At 39.9% G+C, this 22,515-nt stretch overlaps 1 protein-coding gene across 2 annotated transcripts in view; it reads right to left on the minus strand.

Moving 5' to 3' along the window:
- LOC134678748 (inhibitory POU protein) overlaps positions 1-22,515 on the minus strand; it is a 97,379-nt gene that overhangs the window by 20,357 nt on the left and 54,507 nt on the right. For both annotated transcript variants that reach the window (XM_063537442.1, XM_063537441.1), the window contains exon 2: positions 21,585-21,641. In XM_063537442.1, coding sequence (XP_063393512.1) covers positions 21,585-21,641 — 57 coding nt within the window. The remainder of the gene's footprint in view (positions 1-21,584; positions 21,642-22,515) is intronic.

The following is a 22,515-nucleotide window of genomic DNA, read 5'->3' on the forward strand; positions in this document are numbered from 1 at the left end:
TTATACCTACTGAGCAACATTTACTATGGGACCCGAAATCGCGAAAAAAAATGTATCCTCCCATAGAAAACGGACCAGCCAAAACGTATGAAACAGCCAAATTTTTCTTCGCGATTTCGCGACGTCGGCAACGGGAATACACTTAGTTTATTTTTTGGCCACCCTGTATAGTGCTTTTTAAAACACGTGACAATACCTAGTAACCTAATCAATCAGTACTACAAGTACCATTGCGGCTGTGTGCCAGATACAGCCTAGTCGCATTTTTTTATCTACAGTCCAACTCACGCTTGAAGCTAAAGGCACGCCTCTTCGGGACGCTTCGGGTCTTCGGCCTTATGCGGATATCGGCCTAGGGCCTTCGCAATAGCTGTCTACATCATGTTTCACTTAAAGTATTGTGGCTGTGTCCCTAAAAAAACCTAAACCGCATTTTTGTTTTTAAATCCGACTCACGCTTGACTCTAGATTTCTAATAAGTTTTCCTGTCATCTTTAGGTAAAGGACTATTTTTTGTATTTTTTTTCAGAATTTTAGACTTAGTAGTTTCGGAGATAGAGGGGGGGGAATGGTCATTTTTTGTCTATTTTCTTGAATAACTTCTAAAATTTTTATCGTAAATTTATAAAAAAAATATATTTGAGATTCTCACAATGAGCTCTTTCGTTTGATATGTAACACGACATAGTTTGCAAAACTTTGATTTTTAATTTTATGGTTTACCCCCCAAAAGTAGCCCCTATGTTTAAAATTCATTTGTTGACGTTACATATCCGTTTTTGGGTCACAGATTTACATATGTGTACGAAATTTCAACTTAATTGGTCCAGTAGTTTCGGAGCAAATTGGCTGTGACAGACGGACGGACAGACAGACGCACGAGTGATCCTATAAGGGTTCCGTTTTTTCCTTTTGAGGTACGGAACCCTAAAAATCGATCCAACAATCTTCCAAAATCACCTTTGTATGAAAACCCCTCTCACCCCAAATACGAGGCACTACGGGGTGAGGTGGGTTTTCCTCTTTATCGTCAAAGTTATAATGAAATGGAACTACCCAAAAAAATAAAAACTAAAAGACAAACGTCCGGAACACTTATTATATACACCATTCAGTTTTCATATGTAAAAATAAAATGTTATCGAGGTTTGAATTTTAGTTTTGACCCTACTCACATTTTACGGTACTCAGATTACTTAGAGGTCCCACTGATTAACAGTCCGCCGGACGGTATCGGCCTGTCAGTTAGAACAAAATTTTGACAATTCCGAACAACTGACAAGCCGATGTCGTCCGGCGGACTGTTAATCAGTGGGCCCCTTTAGGTAGATACAATGGGCTTTTTACAGAATTGGCATATCAACACTGTCAATCCTGCCTTCTTCTTCCTCGCGTTATCCCGGCATTTCGCCACGGCTCATGAGAGCCTGGGGTCCGCTTGACAACTAATCCCATGATTTGACGTAGGTACTCGTTTTTACGAAAGTGACTGCCATCTGACTTTCCAACCCAGAGGGTAAACTAGGCCTTTTTTTGCCAATAGTGCAAACAGTGAAAACTTCTTTAGCGGCTTTAGTTTTTCCCCATCACAAAAATGTTAAACTCATAACAGGTGTCACGTGACCGTAAGACGTAAAGACGGACACGTGACCTGATCGATTTAAATGCCATCTAGTGAGTTTCCCTCTAACTGGTATATACTAATATAAATACCTCGAGTACTAACAGTGATGTGCTTAGGGGTTTCAAGTAATGCGACGAAATAACGCTAGATGGCGTTAACCTTGTATTATGTTATTTATAAAAGCGTCATGTCCATGTCTTTTAAGATGACCAATTGTTTTCCCTCTCCCACTCTCTATTGTCCTTAACAACATAATAGAAGGTAAGATTGCAGGCAAGAGAAGAAGGAGAAGGCCGAGGATAAGCTACATAAAACAAATAAAAGAAAAGGTAGCTGTAATGTCGTATAAGGAAATCAAGGAGGCGGCCCTGGATAGAGTCAAATGGAGAGAGCTACACCGACAAGAGTAACTCTTAAATTTACGACGACGACGGCGTTAACTTCAATTATACATAGTGCGTCATTGAGTTTTCACTTCTGCCGGCACTCCCGGACGCCGGAGTGCAACCCATTTTTTTTTTTACTTTTTGAACGCGGACGCAAAATCCCATAGAATTAAACTAGAAACAAGGGAAAAATATACTGGATAAAACCTTTGACAATTGCCAACACTGTTACAGAAAAATGTACGGTAAAGTTTAGGTCAATATAGTCGGTGTAAGTTAAGAAGTAAATATTGACAGCTATGAATTGACCTTTATATACCGGGTGTGGCCTGTAATATGAGCAAAAAATTTAACTGTAAGCTGTACTCCTCATACTGACCAACATTTGTTCAGCAACTTTTAAAAATAACTTGTGGTTTGATTTTTAATACACTTTAAAGTTTATTCTAAGACGCAATATATTATATTGCGAATTTTGCTATGTTTAAGGCGTGACAAGCAACGTCAATCACAATGATATGGCGTGGCGATGGCGTCCATTGCAGGTAATATTTATTTTGTATGAAAAATAGGGACTCTAAATACTTCATAATATTTAAAAGTTGTTGAACAAAAGTGTCGTCGTTTGAGGAGTACAATCTGTTTTAATTATTTGCTCGTGTTACAGGCCACACCCGGTATATGACACTAAGGCTTAAACGGTAAGCAATTACCTAATAAAGTTGATTACAAGCTTAAACACTACTTAAATTTATTTGAAAACACTATGTGTTCGCGTATTTTAATAGGGAATATTACGCGAAACTGTGCGTAGGGGGCGCCACTACCACTATCCGTCACAATCTGGGGGTATACCGCGAAACAAGAAAATCGAAATTTCGTTATCTTACCTCTCCATCACTCTTGCATATATGAGCGATAAAGAGGCAGATAACTAGGTAACTGTCGATTTTCGCGTTTCCCGGTAGGCGCTTAATTGTTAACAAACCGCCTTAATGCATCAATGTCATATTTTATTGTCTGTGCAAACTTGTCAAAAAACAGTTTAAGGCACAGTATGTATAAGTTACTCTATGGTTTACTAGAGGAGCTATAGTCGCACCAATAAAAGTCTGCAGCGGATTTGATAGCCCACGCAGAGTAAGTGTTATGTATAAGTCATAATTTCATACAAGTTTGACGTTTAAAATGACACTGCGTGGGCTATCAAAATCGCTGCAGACTTTTTACGGTCTGACTATAGTACTGCACTCTGGTGGCAGAACATATTGCAGTAATAACCCCTATTATTACTTACACCTCCAAAAAAACAATAATAATTTTGCTTATTTAGATTTTTTTATATGCGGGCTATTTATAATTGTTTGTAATATTACCTAATTAAGGAGGTACCTAGTACTATATATTATAATAAAATAACAAAACAGGTAGTTTATTATATTATATTATGTTTATATAAAATATATACAGTGTATAAATCCAATACGGGCAATAAATTAAACCAGACTAAGAAATTACATTTAATTATGACCCCGTAATTAATCTTTTGTATTACATTCGCATTAATTAACAAAATAAAAAGAAATTATATCAATGTATAAGTAGTTTATAATAACAGAACCTTCTACAACATCCAGTCATCACAAACAATTGGCGGCAAATTTAAAAAAGGCCTCAAATTCGAAAGTCCACACCCGAGATCCCATCAAGAAGTCATGAGCGCTCAACCTTCGGTCGTGTATTACTCTAAATTATTTATGAGCACCCCTGGCCTGAGAGCTCCTCCTGACTCCCAAACACACGGTTTTATAGCCCACACCACTTTTAAAACGAATAGTTTTCTTTTCGATTTGCCCGAGATGTGGCATGAATTTGAATGGTGGATGTGTATAGGATCGGAGTTTAAATTTCGAACGATCCTTTCAAATTTTGGCGGTTTACGAGCGGTGTTTGTTTTTTAAATGTCGAATGCGGTCAAGTACTGCTACCAGGAGTTGACATTAAATTTGATCGCATCTGTACATCGGAGCGAGCGAGATGGACTGTGATCGAGTTCGCGCAGTCGCTAGCGTAAACGCCAAATCGACTCATGGTAGCCGTTCTGATTATCACTAGTTGTCAATGTTGTAATTCATTGTAAACCAGGGCTGGCAAAAGTATACATGTAGGAAACCCTAGGCGCCGAATGTCTTTCAAGTAAAATATTAAAATAATATTTTACCAAAAATGTATCCATTCAATTCACAATGAAAACATCTAAAAAATCCCTGGAACAAATATTTGTGATAAGCACACAAATAAACGCAATTACCGGGATTCGAACCCGGGACCTCCTGCTTCGTAGGCACTATCGACTAGGCTAGGAGGCCGTGAAAGAACATATATACTTAATGTTTGAAGTGAGAATTATTTAAAAGTGTATTGAATTATTTATGACTTTGTACGACCCTTCGCTACGCTCGCTCGCTGCATGTGTAACGAATGCTTAAACATTCAGAAGCATAATAATAGTTATGTGATACGTTTATGTGGGTATGATATTTTGATTAACTTCAAAAATAGAACGTTAAGGTTTTTGGGTTAAGAGTCACAGGTACCGCTCTCATACAATCGTTGTTACGTGTTATATATACTTGCTCAAGCAGATCTTGTCAGTAGAAAAACGCGGCAAATTTGAAAAATGTAGTCGCAAAGGGATAGCATCTCATAGAAAATTTGAATTTCGCGCCTTTTTCTACTGACAAGGTTTGCTTGACCATCTATAAAATAAAGTTTTATTTTATTCTATTCTATTCTCATTTTAAAAAGACGTAGGTACATAAATTATATGAAACTTTAACGTAACGGTCATTGCGCTAGTTTCCGTCTATGCTCTAGTTTTCATCCACTTGACGGATTAGCAAATAATATATTTCATTTTTAATTTGCTACTTGCGAAGTATCATTTTTATGTAATAGATATATTGTTTAGACATTAAGGATAACAATAAGTCCAAATATGTGCAGCAATGTAGGTTCATACTTATTCAAATTTCGTCAAGTGGACGAAAACTAGAGCTGGATGGAAAATAGCGCAATGACCCTATTATATCTATGTCTGTAGATTTCGTTGCTATACATTACTATACAGGGTGATCTTAGCCATTGGACAAACCCAGAAATCCCACGTAGGGTTACTTCTCAGAAATTATGTAACGGTATTTTTTTTAATTAAAATAAAAGATAAAAAAATAAATTATCAAACAATAGTCATTTCCAATAATCTGAGAATGTACCTTTGAATGTATGGCGGCGCCCAGGATCGTGTGACTCTTAATTAGCCACATCGTTTTAAAATAAAAAGAAGTCTTAAAAAGCATTTTCCGAGTCTTTTTCATCATATTTTTTAGTTTAATTAACGCAATTTCACAAGTCTCGATTTTGTCCCCAATAAATTATACACTCCGTATATTAAACAATCTCCCAAACACCATGTCGACCTTCTAAATGTAATTGCTGATTGCATTCTAACCCACTCTAACATATATTACAATCATCATAATTTATTTTGTGCCACCCCTGAAACTGTATACGATTGTACTCGCAAATCCATAGCTGTTTTGCCAAAACTATTCTTAACTTTAACATTATACGGACAAAGTTGCATTTGCAATGAACGCTAAAAGCAACATACGTCGTTTTTATCAGTAATCATTATTACGAAATCGAGCGTAAATTTTAGCAAACTCCTATTTGTAATTCATTCAAATTTAAACCATATTCACTTATAATAAGGATCGGTTTAGAATGGGCAAATATTATCAGAGTGAAGATGAGAATGTGTAGGGATTAGCGAATTCAATATAGTCAAGTGTCTTTTTAACTACAATAGGGTTGTCACTCTGTAATTGTTAGTCGATTATGCGTTCACAGACGATTAAAGCGAGACCAAAGGGGTAACGTGATCGGTGTGACAGTGTGTCAACCCTACTAATCTCTACTAATATAATTAGACGGAATTTGAATTTCTGTTTGTTCATTACTGTTAGACACTATTTAGAGTGAGAGAAAGATTTAATTGAACACAAAAAAATATACTAATAATAAGTTGTTGGCAAAAACTTCATTTTTGGTACAAGCTTTTATCGCCGACTGTACTTTGTTTTCCACAGGCAACTAATACTCATCGAGACAATTCTAAAAACCCCAAACACAATTAGGTTTCGTTGTTTTATCACAGAGTTCCTATGGCCACCTCCGGTCTCCATCACCAGATCAGCTCGATGACACCATAATATTGCATTGTCACGCGACTTACGTATGTATGCAAAATTTCAGCTCAATCCGGAAACCGGGAAGTGAATCAAATTTAACTTGCAAGATTTGATTACAGACAGACAACGGTCAGGTGAAACTAAATAAAAGCTTGTAAAATACAATGTATCGTTGTTTATGATCTAACCTGTCAATTTTGACATTTGCGCGATTCTGGAAATACTCTTGAACGGTATCCACAGGATACGAGTATGACTTAGAAATCCCCTTTGGTCCGTTTTCATAACTATGGTTTTCGTAACTGGCTGCCAAAGAAGATTTATTTTTCCTGTTTCATAATTAATTATCAAACAAGAATTCACTTTCTGCTTTCGTAATCGAGTATTTTTTCTTCGTTCGTAATTAATTATCAAAACTTATTACTTTTTCTTTTTTCATAATTGGACATTTTCGTGTGATACACTTAGTACCTTTTTCGTGTAAAACGATACACACCTTTTTTTAAGAAAGACAAATTTAATGTTATTTTCATACTCAGAATCATGAGCTGATTCCATCCTTCTACGAAAAAGTAGGCATATTTCTGAAAATTTTCATACATTTCACTTTGTTTTCCATAGTCCATTCCGTAACCGCCGTACAACGCGTACGAACCTAAAAATAAAACTTAGGACGCTTTCTTTCTCCTAGTAGGATAGAAAAGAAAGAGCGTGATCCTAAGTAGGAAAATCATCAAATTGGAAAATAGTACATTATGCAACATGGGGCGTATGTTAATTAATTATTAATTTATTACGCCCCGAGTTACACACAATGGTTTTCATCACACTTGCGATACAAAAATGAAGTATAAAGACAAAAAACTGTTAATTATAATACTAGAAACTTCATAACTCCCTACGGAAAATGCTTTTTCTATAGTTCCCGCTAAGCATGCGTGCAATTCCATATTTACTGAGCGAGTGTGATGAAAAAAGCATTTATTGCACTAATCGATCTCCTTTGTTAACTAGTTACTTCAAAGCTTTCAACTCCTCTTTCACCACCTTAGGGGATGAATTTTCAAAAACGCTGAAATTAGTTTTCTTGTACTTTAATTTAATACCTTTTTGCAAAGTTTCAAGTTCCTAGCTTAAAACAAAATTTGCACCCCAAGACGAACTTTCATCCCCTTTTTGCTTGTTACTGTAGGGATATCTATGTAGGTACTTTTATTGTATCTAAGTTTTTTATTAATCGAAATTGGTACAGAAAGAGCCTGGATGTTGCTCTCTTCTCTTTTGTAGTCAATTTACCCAGTCAGTCACTCACAGGGTAAATTGGCAACAAAAGGGGAACTTAACTTCCACAAAAAATATATCGAAGTTAATAACGAAACTCGATTACTAAAAGAGTAATAAATTCTTGTTTGATAACTAATTACGAAGCAGCGAAAAATAATTCCTTTGGTCCGTTTTCATAACTATGGTTTTCGTAACTGGCTGCCAAAGAAGATAATTTTTTCCTATTTCATAATTAATTATCAAACAAGAATTTACTTTCTGGTTTCGTAATCGAGTTTCGTAACTGGTTATGAAATAAGATTTTTTTTTCTGTGTTCGCCTGGATTGGCTACGAAATATGAATTATTTTTCGCTGCTTCGTAATTAGTTATCAAACAAGAATTTATTACTCTTTTAGTAATCGAGTTTCGTTATTAACTTCGATATATTTTTTGTGGAAGTTAAGTTCCCCTTTTGTTGCCAATTTACCCTGTGAGTGACTGGCTGGGTAAATTGACTACAAAAGAGAAGAGAGCAACATCGAGGCACTTTCTGTACCAATTTCGATTAATAAAAAACTTAGATACAATAAAAGTACCTACATAGATATCCCTACAGTAACAAGCAAAAAGGGGATGAAAGTTCGTCTTGGGGTGCAAATTTTATTTTAAGCTAGGAACTTGAAACTTTGCAAAAAGGTATTAAATTAAAGTACAAGAAAACTAATTTCAGCGTTTTTGAAAATTCATCCCCTAAGGTGGTGAAAGAGGAGTTGAAAGCTTTGAAGTAACTACACTCAGCGTCAAAAAAATCGCACATCTTAACATTTTTCTTTCAAGCGGTTTTAAACCTTATATTATATAAGGCAAGATAAGACTATGGGGCCTTATTTGAAAGGTTATGAAACTCTCTATTGGAAAATGTCGTAAAATGGACGATCTACCCCATACAAAAAGAAAATTTTCAGGAAAAACGAATCGACGTGTATTCTGGTTAAAATTTGCAAAGAATAAAAACACTACAAAATCAACAGATTCAGAAAAAACAAACTTAAAACTAAACTTAAAACCTAGTGCTGCCTCCTCTTGCCCTCCGAGTAGTTTCCATGTGATCAGTCATGACTGTCATGAGTGCCACGATGCGTTTTTGAGAAAAGTTGTTCCACTCCTCAATAATGGCGTTTTGAAGCCTGTCGAGAGTGGCAGGAGCAGGATCAGACGACCGAACCCGCCGGTTTAGCTGATCCTAGTGATGTTCGATTGGGTTCAGGTCAGGGCTCCTTGCTGGCAACTCCATTAGGGTGATCCCAACCTCCCACAGTTAGTCTCACACAAACAACGCAGTGTGACAGCGGGCGTTGTCATGCATAAACTGGAAGTTGGATCCCACAAAACCATCATATGGGATCACATGCTCCTCCAAGAATACCGTTATGGAACGCCGAGCAATCAGAGATCCCTGGCTGTGACCACCTTCAGTGCGGGAAATGCACAGGAGATCAGTTTACTCGTCAATCGAAATGCCGCCCCAGAACATGCGAGATCCGTCCCCTAAGCAGACGGTCTCTTCAGTGCAGGCTTGCGTAAATTGGTCTCCCTGCCTCCTATACTCCCCCCTGCACCTGTCGTTGGTGTAAAGGCACACCCTCGTCTCGTTGGAAAAGAGGATATTCCTCTATTGTTCAAACGTCCAATCTTCGTGCAGTCGGCAAAATTTCCTCCTGGCTATTCGATGCTATTGCTTTAATTGGGGGCTTGTAGCAGCTCTACGGGGCAACATTCTCTTCTCTTCCGGCTTTCTTCCGATCGTAGAGATGCTTACTGCTGTTTTTTGAGCTGTTTGAAGCTGCTGCTGCAGCTCAACAGTCTCGGAGAAACGGTTCTGCAAAGAGTTCGTTACAATGTACCGGTTGTCTCTAGCAGAAGAGCAGCGTTGTCTTCCAGGTCCAGGGCTCCTGATGTAACCACCAGTCACCTGGAACCCCAGCAAGACTCGACGCACTTGGAAACCGCTTATGTTAAATCTTTCAGTAACTTCTTACTGCCATAGTCTTGTTTGCAGCAGTGCCACCTCTTGAGCTGCTCCTTCTGGCCTGGTATCCATGTCCAAGGGTGTTTTCTTGCTGTAACGGTTCATTAGTAACCTCAGTGACCTCTGGAGAGCGAATAAACCATAACCAACCTTTACCCTCCATTTTATACCCGTCCCGGATTGCACAACAACGGACCGATTAAAATTGGATTTCAGCCCTTTTTTAAACAAAACGCCTATGTTCGCCGATGGTTGTTTTTACGGACAATGACGATTTATTTTTTCAAAGTTTATTAATTGCGCTTTCAAATGATACCAATATTGTCAGGGTACAATGCATTAGATAAGAGCTATATTTGCTTGAAACGAATTTTTGGCGAGGTGCGATTTTTTTGACGCCGAGTGTAGTTAACAAAGGAGATCGATTAGTGCAATAAATGCTTTTTTCATCACACTCGCTCAGTAAATGTGGAATTGCACGCATGCTTAGCGGGAACTATAGAAAAAGCATTTTCCGTAGGGAGTTATGAAGTTTCTAGTATTATAATTAACAGTTTTTTGTCTTTATACTTCATTTTTGTATCGCAAGTGTGATGAAAACCATTGTGTGTAACTCGGGGCGTAATAAATTAATAGTTAATTAACATACGCCCCATGTTGCATAATGTACTATTTTCCAATTTGATGATTTTCCTACTTAGGATCACGCTCTTTCTTTTCTATCCTACTAGGAGAAAGAAAGCGTCCTAAGTTTTATTTTTAGGTTCGTACGCGTTGTACGGCGGTTACGGAATGGACTATGGAAAACAAAGTGAAATGTATGAAAATTTTCAGAAATATGCCTACTTTTTCGTAGAAGGATGGAATCAGCTCATGATTCTGAGTATGAAAATAACATTAAATTTGTCTTTCTTAAAAAAAGGTGTGTACGAAAAAGGTACTAAGTGTATCACACGAAAATGTCCAATTATGAAAAAAGAAAAAGTAATAAGTTTTAATAATTAATTACGAACGAAGAAAAAATACTCGATTACGAAAGCAGAAAGTGAATTCTTGTTTGATAATTAATTATGAAACAGGAAAAATAAATCTTCTTTGGCAGCCAGTTACGAAAACCATAGTTATGAAAACGGACCAAAGGAAATAATTCATATTTCGTAGCCAATCCAGGCGAACACAGAAAAAAAAATCTTATTTCATAACCAGTTACGAAACTCAATTACGAAACCAGAAAGTAAATTCTTGTTTGATAATTAATTATGAAATAGGAAAAAATTATCTTCTTTGGCAGCCAGTTACGAAAACCATAGTTATGAAAACGGACCAAAGGAGAAATCCATTTAACATCTAATAGATATCTTACTCTATCTAACGTAAAAGTGACATTGGTTGCCCGAATTGCGCTGCAAAAGAGAACTAGTTGATATCTAAACTATAACGTATTTAGAATGGATCTAGTACGTGTCGTCTCTTGTGAATATCTTGAAGTTCGAATACGGCAGATAGAAATATACGTGAAAAACTCTGCCATGTACACAGTTTTTCACTAACCACCATTATTATTATAAATGCGAAAGTAAATTTGTCTGTTATCTCTTCACGCTTAAACGGCTGAACCGATTAAGATGATATTTAGTACCATCGAGAGGTAGGACTAATGTTAACATTCCATTTCTGACTGCAGCTGCACTACTAGTACTGAACGCGTCGCAGTTTTTGTCAATTTCCATAGTAAAATGAACAGTAATGCAGCTGTCGTTGGAAATGGACTGTCACCTTTAGGATAATTTTGATCAATCATCATCATCATCATCCCACGCAAATGGCGAGCAGAAACTAGAAAGGTATATTTTTTAGGGCCTTAGCCCTACAATACATAACACCTATATATAGTAATGATTTTATACTCTTAAGTATAAAATCATTTATGAGACACGAGTCGGACTGTATTATGCTGGTATGTATTGTACGTCTGTACGTTCCTTCACGTTCTCTGTCCCACTTGTAAATTCGTACATAAGTGTGACAGGGAGGCAACACGTCGAACGTGGTTCACGGTAGGCCCTCTGAATTAGAGATGCACTGGATATCCGGTTATCCGGTATCCGATATCGGCAATTATTTTAGTATTCGGCCGGACACCGGATAGTCACCTACTATCCGGCCGGATACCGGATAGTCACATTGCTTGATTTCGGAGTAAACAAATTGGATTTAAGAAACAGGCACGGTCATAATCGTACTTGTTTATTATTTTAAAACAATTTAATCATTCTACTGACTTCCACGCGCACTCATTTCGAACCTATTAGAAATGTCTCCGCGCGAAGGTTTACTAGGAAATAGGTCAAACCTGCGGAATACGCAACTGAAAAACCGAAATGTAGGTATAGTTCCGCTGGCCGAATATTAGGCGGCCGGATACCGGATATTCGGCCGATGGTTAGGCCGAGTATCCGGTATCCGGTCAAACAACTATCCGTTGCATCTCTACTCTGAATCGAGTTCAGACCTCGAGATCGTTGTCTCCTGGCAGTCCCGGCTTCGCGTACATCACGTAGGAATTCCACTCAGCCGGCCTAGCCAAGGTTACAATCGCTATCGCTTCGACAACGAAAAGCATTATGTCTCTCTATCACTCTTCCGTATTAGTGTGACAGTGACAGTTGCGTTTCGATCGCTACGGAGCGTAAGCGATTGGCATCTTGGCTACGCGGTCTGGTTCGTTCTTTCCCCCTTTTGAATGCGCCCTGAGTTGGGAAGTGGTAATCGTCCATACCATTTTCGGCGATAAATAAGAGAATTCAATGACCATGTTGTAGTTCCCACGCCATTTTATAAGTGAGATTAGTGTAACAAAGTCTGCCAGGGGTCGTGAGGACTCTTCAATTGTAAGTGGTTTGGGGTCATACACATATTACGTCATAGCAACAGGGAGAGGGGGTCTGTCAAGCCAAAGGTACGTGTTATACAGTATGTGTCTGACCATGGGGCTTTAATTCCAGGGCTTGATTTTACTCGCGAAACTAACCCTAAAATTGGAGAATTTTTTTTGGCTTTTCCATAAAAAACGTCGACATCTGATCAGCCAAAATGTATGAAAAAGTAAAAATTTTTTTTCAGGATATCGGGGTTGTAGCCATAGTAAAAGTAGCTCAGTTTAGTGAGCAGAATCAAGCCCTGAAAAGCCCCATGGTCAGCAACACCCTGTAGTTAGAAAGGGAATAATCTTGGAAGGGTACTGAATTCGATGCCTATGACAACTAAAATTTCATATTTCTATTCACCCCTTTCGTGTGTCTATCAACCCCGTTTTAAGGATATGGAGAAAACAGGTCAAAATCGATTTCACAGATGCAAAATTGAAGTATTAACCAAGGCTCATAAAATCATGTCATATTTTTTACTTTTATCATTTGGATTATTGGCGAAAATCGTCCTTGAAGTTGAAAATCGTGTCTTTTCCCCCCGTTTTACGGTATAAGTCGTTCGTATCCTGTTCGTATCACTATGCTTGCGATATAGACGGGGGCGACGGGGCCTGTCCACGAAAAGATTTCCAGAACTAGATTTTCGCTCATGTCGTCTCAGATACGTAGACCTCACATGGTATGTTTTATAAGAAAATAAAAAAAAAGTTTATACTACCGACTTTATGTCGTCACAGCAACTACCCCCCCCCCCCCCCCCCCCCCCACCACTTTCGCGCTTGTGATCTTGTGTTTAGCGCGCGTGCTTATGTTCAGGGCATTACACTAAATGCATCGATACCATATATTCACCCATAGCCAGGCGTGGCTCACTCCGCGATTTCGTCGCTTTGCTACAGGAAGCTAAAAGTCCATCCGTTCGACCCCAATTTTGGGGTTTGCCATAAGCCGCGCGTGGCGCTGTCGTCACCTAGCGGCCATATCTGTGCTGATCGTGACAGACGCGTTTTGTTAGAGAGTGAGTCTTCTTTACCTAGTACTATTATTTATTCTGTGCCATAGCTGAGACGACATGAACGAAAAGTAACCTAAAGCCTGTGCGTGTGCGGCCGGCCTTTTTAATATACGAGTATGTACCTACGACGTTATCACTAGGTACAACTTATAAAACAAAGCCCCTCGCCGCGTCTGTCTGTGTGTATGTATGTTCGCGATAAACTCAAAAACTACTCAACGGATTTTCATGCAGTTTTCACCTATCAATGCAGTGATTTTTGAGGTAAATTTGTGTATAATTTGTTAAGAGCCAACAGGAGTGGTCATTTCTCCATACAAACGTACTCGACTGTTTCCTCCGTGGGTTTTGAAGCTAGAGCAATGGTTTTTTCAACATAGATTAAAATAGTCAATATCTGTGTCGGGCCGTTTTGCTTTTTTGATATTTTAGTTCTTTAAGGCGCTAGAACTCTTCAAAAATGGCCAAAATGGCCATGCCGCAATGAGAGGCGTGGTATTCAAAACTGATATCAATTAGCCAAAAAAGCAAAACGGTCCGACACAGATAATTTCATAATCATTTAGATTTCCAAATTTGGTTACGATTGGTTAAGTTTTGGAGGAGGAAACAGTCGAGTACGAAACCTCAATCTTAAGGTTTTACGCGGAATTTTTCGCCTTGTCCTTATCGCACTAGTTTTAGGAGCCGCTTCCGTTAGCGAGACGGGTATATTTACCTAAAATATTTAAATCTCAGCTCCTGTTTCGTCTTAAGGTTTTGTGTAACCCGTGCGAAGCCGGGGCGGGTCATTATACTTATAATAATACGGAGGGGAGCGTAGTGGGGTTGTATCATGTCATGAAGTAAATGCACGCTTGATGGGTACTGTCGCGTACGCCAGTGCTCATTCATATAGCACTATTGCTATAAATGTATATTATGGGCTAAATACATTTTAGAAAAGTTCCCTTTTTATGATATACTTAGTAGGCAAGGTTTTACACATTTAAACTAGGTATTTGCTTTAAAAAAAGCCGTGGTGGCCTGACGGTAAGTGCGTGCGACTTTCAATCTGGAGGTCGCGGGTTCAAACCCCGGCTCGTACCAATGAGTGTTTCGGAACTTAACGTACGAAATATCATTTTATATTTACCAGTTGCTTTTCGGTGAAGGAAAACGTGAGGAAACCGGATTAATACCAATAAGGCCTAGTTTCCCCTCTGGGTTGGAAGGTCAGATGGCAGTCGCTTTCGTAAAAAGTAGTGCTTACGTCAAATCTTGGGATTAGTTGCCAAGTGGACCCCAGGCTCCCATGGGCCGTGGCAAAATGGCGGAATAACGCAAGTAAGAAGAAGAAGTAGTAGGCAAACGTGTAGGGGGTAGGTAATACTAATAAGATAATAAGCGATTAGTTTAGTCGATTGCCGTTTACCGTACACCAGAGGGGTAGTTAGTTACCGGCATTTAAGATGGAAGTACTCTCTTTTCTTAAAGGTTTGAAAGTCGCATCGATGCAGAAATAGAGTTAGACCAAGGTAAGTCTGCTACGATTTTGATAGCACACACGCATTTTAAAGTCAAACTTCTGTGAAATTATGACGTACAAATACCTAACACTTGCACTGCGTGTGCTATCAAAATCCTTGCAGACTTATATTGCTTTGACCGATTACCGCATATACGTAACGCGGTAATCACAATCTGATGATTACCGCGTTGGTTGATTTTTACCACAGTCAACAGTTCTTAGTTCTGCAGTGCGAGTTGAATATGACGATTTTCTAATTTGAGTCGTAAGTGTTCTCTAACTTAACTTTACGAAGTCTACAGGAAAGAGGAACGAGTTAAGCAATTAAGCATACAAAGAAATGTCTATGAACCATTCGTATCCCACGCTTGAATTTTCCTTGGCGAGATGGGAGACTTATATCAATTTAGGAAATAAATAACTATTCCACATTCGTTTTACTGGACCCCACATCCCAGGCAACTGTAAAACTCCACTTATGAAATGACAGAACTATCCTCAGTGGTCCCGGCGGCCGTTTTTATTATCGTTGTCGTAAAGTAGCCGCCGGTTATTGCGGTATTAATAAATGTTACCTTTGCCCGGTTATTTTCGGTGTTTTCCAAAGATATTTATATCCCTAGGGGCCTATTTTGATTTAGGCCTATCCTAGGGTCCCTAGATCCCATTGTATTGTTAATTATCACCTATATTTATATACTTTGTGCATTTTAAACACACGGTAATCAAAGGTAAACAGCCTTTACCTTAATACCTAACTCATAATTAGCACTAAATCCCGCCTAGGCTTAATCCTCGCTTAGTAAAATCCTACCTTATATAGGAAATTATATTATAATCCGTAACGCTTGTGTGCGCGACTGTAGCTGGATTAGCATGATGTGCCGTTACCTACAGGCACATTACTGTACTAATCCTAAGTTTAACTTCAAAGGCCTATGTACTATCTAATCTAATACATTTAAACGAGCAATTCTTGTTTATTTAATATATTTATACATATATATATTTCGGGCGCTCGGAAACGGCTCTAACGATTTAGATGAAATTTGTTTTATGGGGGTTTCGGGAGCGATCAATCGATCTGGCTAAGGTCTTATCTTTGGCAGGCGTGGCTCACTCCGCGATTCCGTCGCTTTGCTACAGGTGGCTAAAACTGCATCCGTTCGGCCCCAATTTTGGGGTTTAGCATAAGCCGCGCGTGGCGCTGTCGCCACCTAGCGGCCATATCTGTGCTGATCGTGACAGACGCGTTTTGTTAGAGAGTGAGTCTTCTGTACCTAGTACTATTGTTTATTCTGTGACTAGGTATATAAGAGTGACATTCCATTTCCAACTGCAGCTGCAATACTCTTCATTTTTCTATGGAAATTGACAATGGCAGTAACGCGTTTCCATCGTAAAATGAACAGTATTGCAGCTGCAGTTGGAAATGGAATGTCACTCTAAAGGACATAAGTAAAAATGTATCTTATATACCTAGAGTTAGACCAAGAAAAGTCTGCGAGTTTGATAGCCCACGCAATGCAAGTGTTATTTATTTATACATCATAATTTAATAGAAGTTTGACGTTTAAAACGTGGGCTTATCAAAATCTCTGTAGACTTATCTTGGTCGAACTCTAGTTTAATAGTTTGTATTATAAACTTATATTTCATTTTAATTAACTGTTTTTACGCCCTCTTTTAAGATAGTAACGTATAGATGGTCAAGCAAATCTTGTCAGTAGAAAAAGGCGCGAAATTCAAATTTTCTATGCGACGATATCCCTTCGCGCCTACATTTTTCAAATTTGCCGCCTTTTTCTACTGACAAGATCTGCTTGACCAACTATAACTACAAAACCGGCCAAGTGCGAGTCGGACTCGCGCACGAAGGTTTCCGTACCATTAAGCAATAAAAAATAAGTTCAAAAACTAAAACCCGACTACTGCAAATCGCGCTCTAAAAAGTATGAAACAAGATAGAATTCTTATCTAAAATTATCAAGCAGGAAATATTATAAATGTTACCATTTTTTTATATAAAAATACAACGTAATATAATTTACTGATTTTTTTATATATTTACAGAAATTCAGAGGATCGCCGTGGTCGTATGCCACGATTATAAACTTAAAAGTAATGAGGCATACGACCACGGCTATCCTCTGAATCTCTGTAAATATATAAAAAAATCAGTAAATTATATTACGTTGTAATTTATATAAAAAAAATGGTAACATTTATAATATTTCCTGCTTGATAATTTTAGATAAGAATTCTATCTTGTTTCATACTTTTTAGAGCGCGATTTGCAGTAGTCGGGTTTTAGTTTTTGAACTTATTTTTTATTTAATTAATTTTGGGGTCATGATTTCGTTACTAACTTTTTGAAGTCACTTTATATTACTTTTGCGAGGGCGTCCTCAGTACAGAAATGCACGCAGAGCGCGCCGCCTATATCGGGCTACGCCCGACTCCTTTAGTGCCTATGAGGGCGCCGATGGCGGCCGTCTTTGGAACGCGTACGTCGGGCTACGCCCGATTCATGTAATATGAGGGCGCCGAAGGCGCCCGGCTTTTGAACGCGTATGTCGGGCTACGCCCGACTCTTTTAGTATGAGGGCGCCGAAGGCGCCCGGCTTTGGAACGCGTATGTCGGGCTACGCCCGACTCTTTTAGTATGAGGGCGCTGAAGGCGCCCGGCTTTGGAACGCGTATGTCGGGCTACGCCCGACCCTTTTAGTATGTGGGCGCCGAAGGCGCCCGGCTTTGGAACGCGTATGTCGGGCTACGCCCGACCCTTTTAGTATGTGGGCGCCGAAGGCGCCCGGCTTTGGAACGCGTACGTCGGGCTCCGACACTTTTAGTTACGCTCGACTCTTTTAGTATGAGGGCGCCGAAGGCGCCCGGCTTTGGAACGCGTATGTCGGGCTACGCCCGACTCTTTTAGTATGAGGGCGCCGAAGGCGCCCGGCTTTGGAACGCGTATGTCGGGCTACGCCCGACTCTTTTAGTATGAGGGCGCTGAAGGCGCCCGGCTTTGGAACGCGTATGTCGGGCTACGCCCGACCCTTTTAGTATGTGGGCGCCGAAGGCGCCCGGCTTTGGAACGCGTATGTCGGGCTACGCCCGACCCTTTTAGTATGTGGGCGCCGAAGGCGCCCGGCTTTGGAACGCGTACGTCGGGCTACGCCCGACACTTTTAGTATATGGGCGCCGAAGGCGCCCGGCTTTGCAACGCGTACGTCGGGCTACGCCCGACTCTTTTAGTATGGGGGCGCCGAAGGCGCCCGGCTTTGGAACGCGTATGTCGGGCTACGCCCGACTCTTTTAGTATGAGGGCGCCGAAGGCGCCCGGCTTTGGAACGCGTACGTCGGGCTACGCCCGACACTTTTAGTATGAGGGCGCCGAAGGCGCCCGACTTTGCAACGCGTACGTCGGGCCCCGCCCGACCCTTTTAGTATGTGGGCGCCGAAGGCGCCCGGCTTTGGAACGCGTACGTCGGGCTACGCCCGACACTTTTAGTATGTGGGCGCCGAAGGCGCCCGGCTTCGCAACGCGTACGTCGAGCTCCGCCCGACTCATTTATTATGAGGGCGCCGAAGGAGCTCGGCTTTGGAACGCGTACGTCGGGCTACGCCCGACACTTTAGTATGAGGGCGCCGAAGGCGCCCGACTTTGCAACGCGTACGTCGGGCTCCGCCCGACTCTTTTAGTATGAGGGCGCCGAAGGCGCCCGGCTTTGGAACGCTCGCCCGACTCTTTTAGTAAGGGGGCGCCGAAGGTGCTCGGCTTTGCAACGCGTACGTCGGGCTACGCCCGACACTTTTAGTATGAGGGCGCCGAAGGCGCCCGACTTTGCAACGCGTACGTCGGGCTCCGCCCGACACATTTAGTATGAGGGCGGGGCGCCGAAGGCGCCCGGCTTTGGAACGCGTACGTCGGGCTACGCCCGACACTTTTAGTATGAGGGCGCCGAAGGCGCCCGGCTTTGGAACGCGTATGTCGGGCTACGCCTGACTCTTTTATTATGAGGGCGCCGAAGGCGCCCGGCTTTGGAACGCGTATGTCGGGCTACGCCCGACTCTTTTAGTATGTGGGCGCCGAAGGCGCCCGGCATTGGAACGCGTACGTATCTTGTAAAAAAATTGACTGTTTCATACATTTTGGCTGATCAGGACTTCTATACCTATTCACGTTATAAAATGTTGCAGGACATTAAAAAAAACACCATGTATAGCGGCCAAATTTCTTTTGCAAAAACCTTCTTGTATCGCCGTAGTCGCGTAACACACGGATAGAATCCAGAGCGCTTGTAGATTCATAGTTCGAATCACCTAACCGAAAATTTAATGTTTTATCTAGCGCATGCAAGCAAAGCCAGGTGCAAACGCTAACAATATTTATATATTTGAAATGTGCTAATTGAGCTCTTTCCAATGATGTATAACACATCATCATTACTTAATTTTAGTTTTTTGGTTCGTGACTTTATGACCTCTAGAGGGCGCAGTGTTCATTTTTTTGTGACGCCTTATAGCCTATAACCAGCGGACGATTAAGACGATTCGAATGACACATCGTTTATTAAATTATAATAAGTACTTTAGAAGTTATGAGGGAACAGATGAACATACATACATACATACATACCCACATACATACCGGTCAAAATCATAACCCTCCTTTTGCGTTGCCGTAGTCGGGTAAAAAACGGCAAAAAATTAATATTTATTTTATTTTGTTTTTAGTATTTGTTGTTATAGCGGCAACAAAAATACATCATCTGTTAAAATTTCAACTGTCTAGCTATTCCGTTCACGAGTTAATAGCCTGGTGACAGACAGACAGACGGACGCACAGCGGAGTCTTAGTAATAGGGTCCCGTTTTTACCCTTCGGCTACGGAACCCTAAAAACTTGTGTGGTACATAAGACACTGACATTTCATACAAAAACCCATCGCCGCGAAGTTAATTGGAAACAGCCGTGTCGTGATATGTCAATCGCTATGTACAGTCGCCGTCAGATCTATCGGAGCGGCCGGGGTGTTCACAATATCTGAACACGCACTCTAACGCCTTGACAATATATTACAGATGCAACGGATAGTTGTTTGGCCGGATACCGGATACCGGATTTTCGGCCTGACCATCGGCCGACGAGACAGTTGAAATTTTCACAGATGATGTATTTCTGTTGTCTCTGTAACAACAAATACTAAAAAGTACTGAACCCTCGGCGGGCGAGTCTGACTAGCAATTGTCCGGTTTTTTATCACGATCAGCTATAATGAAAACAATGATTAAAACATGTCGAATGGAGCTCGTCAGGCATTTAATTGTAGAGAATCGAATCTTATTTCAGTATCACTATAATATTGAAAGTCTGCCTTAAAATACAATTTAATTATTACGCTTAAACTATTTTAACACTCAAATTTCGTCATAATTAAAACATTTTCAATCCATATAACTTTAAATACTTATAACGATTTTAAACTCTAACACTCACAGACTAAAGTTCAAAATAAAACACTGTTCAGTTACATATGGAACACGATAATTTATACAAATAGGCATGTAGACGTCACCAATTATTAAGTTCAATTTAAACTTTAATTATAACGGGACAGGGTTCATTTTGCCACTGTCCACTCTGCAATGCACTTTAGCTTCATTTGCCGATGTCAAACACGATGACGATATTAATTTGGCCGTTATATTCGAAATTCGAATCGTGTTTTTAGGGTTCCGTACCCAAAGGGTAAAACGGGACCCTATTACTAAGACTTCGCTGTCCGTCCGTCCGTCTGTCACCAGGCTGTATCTCACGAACCGTGATAGCTAGACAGTTGAAATTTTCACAGATGATGTATTTCTGTTGCCGCTATAACAACAAATACTAAAAACAGAATAAAATGGTCAAAAAAAAAACGGTCACCCATCCAAGTACTGACCACTCCCGACGTTGCTTAACTTTGGTCATAAATCACGTTTGTTGTATGGGAGCCCCATTTAAATCTTTATTTTATTCTGTTTTTAGTATGTATTTGTTGTTATAGCGGCAACAGAAATACATCATCTGTGAAAATTTCAACTGTCTAGCTACCACGGTTCGTGAGATACAGCCTGGTGACGGACGGACAGCGAAGTCTTAGTAATAGGGTCCCGTTTTACCCTTTGGGTACGGAATCCTAAAAACGAACTATAATCATAATATTTTAAACCATTTCATGCCAATAATGCCTTAGGAATTTAGAGTTCATTGTATTCATTCATTTTGGAACTCATTTTGGAATATTGGGTATTGGGCCTATCGCAATTTTACCGTTCGTCCTAAAAAATCTGCTTAATACGGGATGCGAAAACGTATATTATTTTCGTAACTTAATGGAAAAATTACATAATGTACCGAATAGAAAAATAAACAACAAAATAAAATTCGGGCCGTGTCTGATTTGTAATGAATAAAAATAGGCTTGAGACTTTGAGATCCCTCAAAGAGATAAGTTCGCCTTTGTACTTCTTACTTATTGTATTTTATTTTACTAGTAACTACTACTAGGTTCTGCTACTACTACTTACATTGTGTCTCGGAGACCAGGAGTTACACATCAGTGACGCATCTTCCAGTATCCGGCTCTGTAATAGAAATCACAGTTTGTACAGATAATTATGGATATGCATGCACTAAACAAAGTGACCGCCTCTACACGATGGGCCAACGCCGGCCGCTCCAAGGGACGCAGCTATGCGGTAGAATGAGATAGCAACATCACTTGCTCCCTCTAACGCATAAATGCGTCCCTTGGAGTGGCCGGCGTTGGCCCATCATGTAGAGGAGCTATAAAGACGGCGCCCGGGCGCGCCCCCATAGCCTGACTTCGGGGATGTAGGATAAGGTGAAATCAGACGGTTCATTTTGTGTTCATTTTCGTGTTTCATTATTCATCTTTCACTCAAAGTGACACGTGTGAACACAAAATGAACCAAAAGTGAAAAATGAATTGATTAGTGAAATTATCCAACGTTGTTGGATATTTTCATTCGGCATCTTTCACTCGCACTCCGAATGAACAAAAAATGAACAATGTGAACACAGAGTGATTGTTCATACCGATTTAGCATATTTTCTCGAATCCTGTGGGTAGTAGGTAGTACCTAGACTTCTTAGAAAAAACAGGATATAATATTTGTAGGTAGGTACCTACTCTGTAAATATTCCAGAGTTCCAAAACAATCACCAGGAACCGGTACTGCGGTAAAATTTTGAAATTTATTCGGCTATCATCATCATTTATTATTTTTTGTGCTAAAATTATTTTATTGATGTTAAATTTTACTATACCTGGTGAACAGTTAAATACCACCCTTTAATAAATGATCACAAATAAAAATTAATCCAAGACGCACAACTTTATTCGACGCCATTGTGAAAGGAAATGAAAACTCCGTGTGAACATGCAATGAAAGAAAAACGAATCATCATTCAAGTGAACATTCATTCGAGTGAACC

This window comes from Cydia fagiglandana, chromosome Z (genome assembly GCF_963556715.1).
Source record: "Cydia fagiglandana chromosome Z, ilCydFagi1.1, whole genome shotgun sequence".
NCBI classification, from domain to species: domain Eukaryota; kingdom Metazoa; phylum Arthropoda; class Insecta; order Lepidoptera; family Tortricidae; genus Cydia; species Cydia fagiglandana.